The sequence below is a fragment of the Ziziphus jujuba genome, chromosome 1, assembly GCF_031755915.1.
Source record: "Ziziphus jujuba cultivar Dongzao chromosome 1, ASM3175591v1".
Taxonomy (NCBI): domain Eukaryota; kingdom Viridiplantae; phylum Streptophyta; class Magnoliopsida; order Rosales; family Rhamnaceae; genus Ziziphus; species Ziziphus jujuba.
This window is the reverse complement of record NC_083379.1, coordinates 7,243,894-7,253,747: the sequence shown is the minus strand read 5'-3', so window position 1 is coordinate 7,253,747 and position 9,854 is coordinate 7,243,894. Positions and strand designations below refer to the sequence as shown.

Here is a 9,854-nt window from a genome sequence, read left to right as displayed (position 1 = left end):
ATTGGGCAAGAGATCTAATATACAATTTAAATGAAAAAAGAGGAGCCAGCCAAGGGTTTCTTTGCTATTAAATCAGCTAAACCAATTGCAGATCGAGCATTCCATTTTAAAGACCAATTGAACTTTTGAAACATTGCTTGAATTTCTGTCACATCAAAGTAGGTGAACCATCTAAGAGTTGGGTCTGATTGGTTCGCTATTTCTTTTACCAACATCAAAGCATCTGAGGACTATTCAAGAAAATTCCAACCTTTGTCTTCAGCACATGCCGAAGCCCACTTCATAGCTTGGAGCTTTGCTTCATACGGGGAGTCACGCTTAATACTCTTCGAAGTGAGAAACTTAATTTCTCCGTTGCTATCCCTGGCCACAAAAGCAAGGCCAGCCTTCCCATCAGAGTAAGCCGCATCCGTGTTTAGTTTCCACCAGCCTTGAGCTGGCACCGACCACTTCTCTTGGAAACTTTTTTGCAATCTACAATGAATAGGAAGCTTCAAAGAATTCATCCACTAAGTTCTCAAACTTCAGCACAGCCTTGCGTATAGCTCCCGCTCCTTGAAAACGAAGCTCATTCCTAAAATTCCAACTAGCATAGAATAAAGTAGCCAGAAACACAGTGATAAGCTCTTTATCCATTCCAATAAAGCAATGATTTGCTCTTGGCTCAACACAAAACTCCACCATCTCTTTAACTGAATTAACTTTCCACTGATCAATCTTACAACCCCATCTACTGGCAAAAGCTAGCATTCTAATCCCTTGGCACTCCTTAAAAACATGAAAGGCTATCTCCAATTCGGCTCCACAGACTTCGCATATGACATCATCACCTCTTAGTCTATCAACCAGCACCTCTTTCGAAGGAATAGTATTTGAAATCAGCCTCCATAGAAAGAGTTTTGAGTCTTTCATGTAAGTTTAGTTGCCACGACTTTTTCCAGCAATTGGAATTTCCCAAAGAAAGGTGATTCCGAAACTTCAAATTATAGCAACTACTCACTGAGAAACCTCCTTCCCGTTCACAAAAGGTTATCTTGTACAGAAGCCGGAGCCCAAACTAACTTTAAAATAGCATTAATCGAGTCATCATTGCAAAGAGACCTGATGATAGATTCGTTCCATGAGCCAGAAGCAAGGTCTCGAAATTCATAAACTCTTTGTCCATTACTTATAACAGCTCCATCTCTAGGTCTTGGACTTTTGTTAGGAATATCTGGAAGCCAATGATCAGTCTAGAAATTAATAGAAGTTCCATTGGCTAATTTGAAACAAGACCCAGCCTTAATAAGGTTTCTAGAGCTTAAAATTCATTTCCAGATCCAGGATGCCCTTTTTTTTAGCTTATGCTCAAAGAAAGAGTCTCCTTTGAGATATTTGGAGGTAAGCAATCTTGTCCACAATTTATCCTTCCTAACGGCTAGATTCCAGGCAAGTTTTGCTAGCAAGGTAGTGTTGAAATCTCTGAACCTTCTAATCCCCAACCCTCTAAACTCTTTTGGCTTACAAATATCATTCCAAGCCTTGAGAGCCAAGAACCTTGTTGAGTTTGGTTTAGTTTCCCACCAGAACTCCTTGCTAAAGTATCCAACTCATCACAGACACCTCTTGGGATTTGGAAGGTTGCCATAGAGTAAGTAGGAAGAGCTTGGGCAATAGACTTGAGAAGGGTAGCTTTTCCCGCCTTTGATAGGAGCTGTTTGTTCCATCCCTCCAACCTGCTTCGGACCCTCTCTTTAAGTTTGAAGAATTCTTTTGACTTTTTTCATCCAATAACCAAATAATTTCCAAGGTAAATCGAGTTTGAGCCCATTTCCTTGAAGCTTAGAACTTCCTTGATGGTTTTCTTATCCCCTTTGGTTGTGTTCTTTGAAAAAAATAATGTTTGACTTATCTACATTTGCCTGCTGACCAGACCACTAATAATATTTCTTAAAGCATTCATCCACAACTGCTTCCTCTTGAGGTTTTGCCCGACACATTATAAGTAGATCATATGCATACATGAGATGGCTGACTGCTGGAGCATTTTTTGAGATTTTTATTCCATAAAGAGTTCCTTTTTTTTCCTCCCTTGTTAATAACCTGGTTAGGAACTCCGAGCAAAGAATAACGAGAAGAAGCGATAAGGGGTCTGCTTGCCTCAGCCCTCTATCAAGGGAAAAAGATCTACAAATGCTTCCATTAAGAAGTAAAGAGTAGTGTACGGAATAGACACAGCTTCGTATCAGCCTTTGAAAACCTTCAGAGAAGCCCCAGGAGCTTAAAGCTCTGTCCAAGAATTCCCATTTGATTCTATCATAAGCTTTCTTTAGATCAACCTCCATCATCATAAGGCCATTCTTCCTTTTATGCGATCTAATTTTATACACCACCTCTTGAGCCACCACCGTGTTCTCTGCGATCCATAGACCCCGAACAAAAGCTCCTTGATTGGGCGAAATAATCCGTTCTAATAAATTGCTGAGCCTTCCTACCAAAATTTTTGAAACAATTTTATACTTAAAATTACAAAGGCTTATGGGCCTATAATGGTTGAAATTTTGAGGGTAACATATTTTGGGAATGAGAACGATTAAGGAAGAGTTAACACTTAAAGGAATGCTTAAATTCTTAAAACATTCCTGGGTAAAATTGATAACTCTCTCCTTTATAATGTTCCCATAGCTTCTGTAGAAGATTCCAGGGAAGCCATCTGGTTCGGGGCTTTTCAAAGGGTGTAGGCTCTACATTGCTTCTTTGATCTCCTCTTCTGAAGGTATTCGGATAAGCAAGGCATTATCTGATTTTGAGATGCAGAGTTCACCCAACTGTTGGATTTCTCCTGAATCTGGAGGATGATCTGACTTGAAGAGTTCTGTAAAAGGACTAATGAAATAGTCCCCAATAGGTTTCGGCTCATAAAGCCACGTCTGACCATCTTTTATAGCATGCACTCCATTTATTCTCCTCCTCGTGACCAATCTCATGTGGAAAATTTTGAATTTTATCACCTTCTTTCAGCTAGATATCTCTAGACTTCTATCGCAAAATGGTTTCCCATCGAGACCTATGGATTCTCAGTTCTTTTAAAACTGAATTTTCTTTAGTGTAATCTCCTTTTTGATGGGCATTGTTTAGTTCCTCCTCTAGTGCTTTTATTTTGAGGTGTGCATATACAAAATGCTCTCTATTCCATCTTTGAAGGGTCCTAAAAGTGTTCTTCAAACTTCTTTTTAATTTATGACATTCCATTCATGGTCTCCACCCTTCATTCCAGGCCTTCTTAACCAATTTGAAACTTGTCTGGTCTGAGGTCAAGCTTTGAAAAATCTGAATGGTCTATGACATTTGTTCTCAACTCCATCTGAGTGTATAATTATTGGACAGTGATCCGACTCCTCAAAATATAAATGTTCCACAGAAGCAAGAAGGTTTGCTTGTAATTAGTCCTTGTTAGCAATGGCTCGATCTAATCTTTCTTTTATGGCTGCTTGGCCTTCCTGACCATTAGACCAGGTAAATCTTCCACCAAAATAACCCAAATCAATTCCTCCAACATTATCCAAAAAGTCCTTTAAGAATAGCCTCCTTTTCCAGATACTTCTACCACCTTGTTTTTCTGACATATCAAGCACCTCATTAAGATCACCACAAATCAGCTAAGGGTTCTTATTACCAGCAACAACTTGCCCAAAATTCTCCCAGAAATCCTTCTTTTCCCCAAGGTAAGGAGTTCCATGATAGACGAACAGACTCCAGGAGCTCTTCAGATCCTCTCCAATAATATTTCCACAAATAATCCTTTCTGAACTCCAACCAATTTTCGAGGAAATATAATCTGCCCACATCAAACATAAACCGCTAGCAGCACCTTTGGCTTCTACAATCTCCATATTAAAAAAGCCAAGTCTCCTGCACACCTTTTCCAATTATTTCTTTCCTCCTTTAGTCTCACAAAGGAAAACACAATTTGGTTTATGCTTTCTTACCAAAATAGTCAAGGATGCCGGAGGGGCATGATAAGGCCCGCCTCCTAATCCTACTGAAAATCTAGTTGACATCTCGAGGAAGACTTAGCTCTGTCTCTAGTCCGTTCCCATAGAGCTCGCTGTCTAGGTTCTCTTTTCCATGACCAACTCCATCTAACCGTTTCATTCCGTTCTCGTGGGATTTGATCTCTTCTAGGTGTCTTTGTGATTTTAGTTGCACTCGGCCCCTCTTTATAATGGGTGTTAGAGGATAAATTTTTTGTCACTTGCTCCGTATCTAAAATCACGTGTTTCTCAAAATGGGTTGGATAGAACTCTTCTCTTTGGATCTGTTCATGACAATCCATATCTGATTCAACCAGGCTTTTCTTTGAAGGCCCAGCAAACTCTAAAATAGCTGGCCTTTTACGGGTCAGATGAGGCCTTAAATCTTGGGGAATTTGGCCCAATACCCTTTTTTAAAGGGCTATAACGATATTTGCCCTTCTCATCTCAAATATTTTTGTTTTACCCTTTAATTTTTCAATATTCCTAGATTACCCTTTTCAAATATAAAAGAAAAGGAAAAAAACTAATGAGACGTATTCCATTTTTTCTCTAACCTGGTCGGAGCATGAAGAAAAGAGGAAGAGAAAGTGAGAGAGAATCAGGTCGTTGCTAGCGATCGGAGGCAGAGAGAGATTAGCACCATTTGAATTGAAGATGGAGAGAAGCCACCTTAAGTCGCCGATTGAGGATTCGAGAAGGTTTGCACTTTTTGGAAATCGGCAGTGGCTGTGTGGTGAAAACCTGATGGAGAACACCGTTGTCCTTTCGCTTATGGACCAAAGTGAGGGCATGATCGAAACTCCAACACAAAAGAAGCATTTTGGGTGAGTTTTCATTTCATAAGAAAAAAAAAAACACATTATAACTTTTTGTTTCCCTCCCCATTTTTTGTCTTTCCTGTTCTTCTTTTCTTTTTTGTTTTTGACATTTTGTCTGAACCATGGAAATTTCAAGCTACATTGTCCCCAGGTATCTCCTATAATTTCTCATCAATTTCTCTCTTGAATTGGGTATTGCTTCAAAAAATTTTCAAAACCCATGCAATTTTTTTTTTTGTTAGGGCATGGAAATAGAAGAAACTGTGATTTGAAGCTTAGTCCAATGGGGTTCCTTATAAAAGGAGGTTTGGTGAGCCTTCAAACGCTAACGTATAGTTCTGCTTCAAACAAATTTCATACTAGGAGCACTTTGGCTAGTTTTATATAAATCATTTGTATTTAAAAGCTAGACACAATGTGGTATGCATATTTCATCTTAAACGTAAATGCATATATCGCACTCAAGCATTACTATACATAGTTTGAAAAGGAAAATTGATGACATTATTATGGTATGTGCTGCAGTGACAATAAAAAGGATAGCTTTATAACTTTTGGAGAGAGCAATAGGAGTTATTGTGAGAGAAAAGGAAGTTCATGCTTATTTTTATGATATTAAGACCAGTAATTATTTTCACATAAAGATGACTACCTCAACCAAAATAGTGTAGAATATATAGCTGGCAATAGCTGAATTTAGGGTAATCCTCTATAGAAAGTAGCCCTGTAAGTACTAGATTGTGAGGGAGGAAAGGAGGAAGAACAAATGGTACCTAGGTTTAATCTCTCTTGTATACTTCCTTTAACAGACTCTGGACATTCAAAACCTTGTGCATACATACTGAATATTCTTCATCTTTTTGGTGTCAGGTCAGTCATCATCGATTGATTGTTGCTTGCCACTGTGAGGGTAAAGGATGGAAATTTTGGCGTGATAGCAATTTGAAGAGTAAATTTTAGGGTCACTCAATTTAGCTTGATCATGTTGTTCTTTTAACGGTGGAATTTGACGATAGAGAAATTTTTCAATGGAGTAAGGTAATGACTAATGATTCGACTAATATTCCCTTAACCAAAAAGAAATATTTTTTATATTATTTATTCTTTGTTGTGTTTCTGTTCTTTTTTCTGCTAGGTTACAACATCAATTAACAACCTTATATTGGAAAAGCTCTATTGTGACCACTGTGGTACAATGCGTATACAGGGGAATCATAACTATTCTTGCAAGCTGAAATTCAAGGAGCAATCTATCATTGACCAAAATCCTCACCAGGTATTCTTTCTTTATCTTTTAATTTTCAAATGCTTTACTTGCATATAGTTTTATATGGATATTTGGAGGTCTTCTTGGATGACTAAAAAAAGCATGGCAATTTTTTTTCTCTAGGAACGTAATTTGGCATAACTTCTTCAATTGTTTGGTTTGTTTCTTTGTGGAATGAGATATAATTATGTTGTTTAATAACTTTAATTTAATTTGACTGAAATTATACTAGGTGGAGGCTATCAAATTATTGAAATCTCTCTCCATATTTGTTGACAAAGGATTTATTTTATTTTATTTTATTTTTTTGAAAGCCTAATATATAATAAAGTCTGTACAGCCTATAATCCCATTATATTGGATATATAATTCCTTTAGTTTTTGAATATGATGATACCAACTTCGAATCCTCCAAAGGGGTTGGAGTTGACAGCAACAAAAATTTTTATTAGTTAATCCTTTATGGGAGTTGAAGTTGTCTGCAAGAACAATATGTATGGATTATGAGAGGCGGAGCATGAATCATTTTCTTACCCCTTTGGTTTTATTCTGCTTCTAGAAGAAAGCCCTTTTTTTATTTTTTTAAAATAAATACATCAAACCAAAGGATTCTATTTTTGGGTGAACAGAATGGATTGAGGGTATAGATTCTATTAATAAGTACTCTAATATTGTTAACAAGCTTAAGGATTGTTCTTTTAAAATTATTGCTGTTTTATTTTTCAGTCAGGTACATGGTTTAGTTCAAGATAGAAATGGAAAAACGATAGCAATACTATTTGGAAAATGGGATGAGAGCATGCATTATGTGGATGGAAATTGTTCTGGGAAGGGAAAAAGATTGGAGTCTTGACCTGATGCCCAGTTGCTTTGGAAGCAGAGCAAGCCACCCCAGTTTCCTACAAGATATAACTTGCCACGCTTTGCCATCACCATGAATGAACTCACCCTTGGATTAAAGGTAGTTTCGATGACTTCATTACTATTACTTAATGCCCTGGTTTGAAACACTGCACTGGAACATTTTTTCTTTCTTTTTTTCTTTTTCCCAATTGCATTTTTAGCATGGACATGAATTGATGACAAGAGATTTTAGAACATGCAAACAAAATAAAATCATTCAAGTGCTTTTAATTTTACTATTGTGTGAGTGGAGGAGGACTTCTTAATCTTGATTTTAGTTGCAGGAAAAGTTGTCCCCTATAGATTTAAGGCTCAGGCCTGATCAAAGGTATCTTGACATTGATTGCTACAACTTTTTATCCCTTGCCACAGGTAACATACATTTAAGTAACCGTTGTTGTTAAATTATTCATTTAAGTTATAATTTCCTGAAGCTTGTATCCCGAGGTACATAACAACATGTTGATTATTATGTTTTCTTTGCAGCTTGAGAGTTAGTTGGCTTCTAGGAAACCAGAAATACTACTTCAGCTGGAAAACTAGAAAAGCATATGTGGATGCAAAGAGGCTGGGGACTTTCTAGAAAGAGTTCTTATGGAGAAATACTACTTCGGCTGACATATAAAGCATATGTTGAGGATGAAGAGGATGACAAAGCTGAGGCAGAATCCACTAACATTGATGCTTTAGATTGTGAAAGAAGAAACAAAGTATTCTAAAGAAGCAGATAAAGAGTCATTCATGGATGTCTTAGCTACTTTAATTGTGAGTGAAGAATTTCGAGGAATAGTAGCGTCAGAAACCGGAACTACCAAAATATTGAATAATGCTTCAAGGGTAGAATCAAGAATATCAAGATCGCTTGGTCTTAATGATGAATCCGCACCCCAAGATTCAAACAATAGTTCAGAATGTCCCAAGGTAATTCTCTGACATTACTTTTAGTTTAATGCTGGTTTGTAAGTTCATTTTTTGTTTTTTTAGGTTGTTATGCAACATCTAACATTTGATTGAAATACTAGTTGTATTGTGGTCTAAATATTGCTTGAAAGAGGAATGTAAAAGGACATAAACCATATCAGACAACTTTTCAGTACACAGCTTGTGTATATTTCTATGTGTCTGCATGCAATGCTCTGCTTGTGTAGTTTCAATACACACTAATCAAACAATGATGCAATGATTGTAGGCAAACACTTAAATTGACAGAGGTAACTGCAAGCGATAAGCTGGAAAGTTTTCGTGCAGTAAAAAAGGTACTGTGAACTTCAAATGAAAATTCTATATGATAATAAGTGGTAATGGTTGAAAATTCTATATGATATCTATGAACTTCAAAAGAGGTATCTCTGACATTGTCATTTATGCACATGAGTGGTAATGGTTCTTAAGTTGTATTGCATGGGCACAACCTGATTCTGAAGCAAGCATGGCAAATTTCACCATATAAAGATAAATAAAGTGTTTTCCAATTTCAAATGAACTTTGACATGGATATGCTAATTCCTAGTTTAGCAACCACTTTTAAAAGCTAGCATGACATTCTATGCATAACAAATTCCAATATATCAAGAGAAATAAAGGGTTTTCCACTTTTAAAATGAACTTTGACATGGATATGTTAATTCCGACTTTATCAACTACTTTCAAATGTTCTTGTTAAAAAGTGATATAGTTGAAAATGCTATACTGCAGTAAGTGCTAATCTATTTAAAGCATGCTATACTGCAGTAAGTGCTAATCTATTTTATTTTTCCTTTTTATTATCATTATTATTATTATATTTTTTCAAGTCTTGCAAAGTAATTTTGTTTGCTTCATTTTGCAGGTCCTCAAGGGTTATATTGCACTTGGGAATGCTCAATTTCCTAATGGAACCAATGGTATTTTATTTTATTTTTTTAAATTATGTATTTCATTTTAAGTGAAATGTATTGACTATATTCTTGTGAGATTGTGTGATAGGAAGGTACATGTTCATTTTCCTACAGGTAATGCCCTAGACATTCTTGCTTGAGTTCCACTATAGAAAAATGGTCTTGATTATCGGCACGGTACAGGCCATGGAATTGGGTCTTACCTTAATGTTCATGAAAGCAAGTATGTTTTACTACTTTCCTCTATTATTACTGGGTATGAGCTATTGCCTCAATTGTTGATTTGAACCTTTATACTTCTTTATGGATACTTTAGGTATTTAATTATTTTATTTGAAACTTGTATGCTAAATATTGTAACTAACCGCAAATATTTCGTTTGATTTCATCCAGGTATCAAATTGGTCTCCATTATAGTGGAGGTGCCCCATATGCTTTTAATGCTGTCACTAAAGTTTGGCATTATACCAATTATGGTGCCAGTTGGTGTTTGAGATTTTGACATTGATGGGGAACTTTGGGTCAAATTAGGATTGATACCAACAGAGCCTTTTGTAGGAGTTGTAATATTCTCTAGATTTTATTCATAAAACACTTGTACATTTTTCTCTTGCTAATTCAGGTTTAGTTTTTAGTTTTTCTACATGATTCTCATGTCAAGATGAAGTGTAAGGACCCAATTTCATTATTAAATTCTACATATTGTTTGAGATGTGGAAAAGCAAGAAATAAAAAGGATGAGAATTTAAATAGATGGTAATTTAGTTCTCAAATATTGGCTCTCTAGTTTGGGACCATTTGAACTTGTTTGAATGGTATGCATTGAAATTTAGTTAATTTTAAATTGGACTTTACTAGCTTGAAAGTTTCTTCCAATCTCTTTTAAAATGCGGCTTCATGGTAGTATGTCCAAAAGAGAGTAGTCGGGAGCGAATTAATTGTGCAGTTGTGGAAAATATTTAAATAAATGGAT

At 36.2% G+C, this 9,854-nt stretch overlaps 2 protein-coding genes and 1 pseudogene across 2 annotated transcripts; 1 reads left to right on the top strand and 2 right to left on the bottom strand.

Moving 5' to 3' along the window:
* Positions 1-230: 230 nt before the first annotated feature.
* On the bottom strand, positions 231-912 carry LOC125420680 (uncharacterized). The gene is made up of 2 exons (XM_060813841.1): positions 524-912; positions 231-474 (listed from the first exon to the last, which is right to left on the bottom strand). The coding sequence occupies exons 1-2, from the start codon at positions 910-912 to the stop codon at positions 231-233; spliced, it is 633 nt and encodes a 210-aa protein (XP_060669824.1).
* Positions 913-1,916: 1,004 nt separating this feature from the next.
* On the bottom strand, positions 1,917-2,966 carry LOC132800353 (uncharacterized). Its single transcript, XM_060813840.1, has 2 exons — positions 2,728-2,966; positions 1,917-2,466 (listed from the first exon to the last, which is right to left on the bottom strand). The coding sequence occupies exons 1-2, from the start codon at positions 2,964-2,966 to the stop codon at positions 1,917-1,919; spliced, it is 789 nt and encodes a 262-aa protein (XP_060669823.1).
* A 1,610-nt stretch (positions 2,967-4,576) lies between these two features.
* Positions 4,577-9,520, top strand: LOC125423635 (oxysterol-binding protein-related protein 1C-like; annotated as a pseudogene).
* Positions 9,521-9,854: the final 334 nt, after the last annotated feature.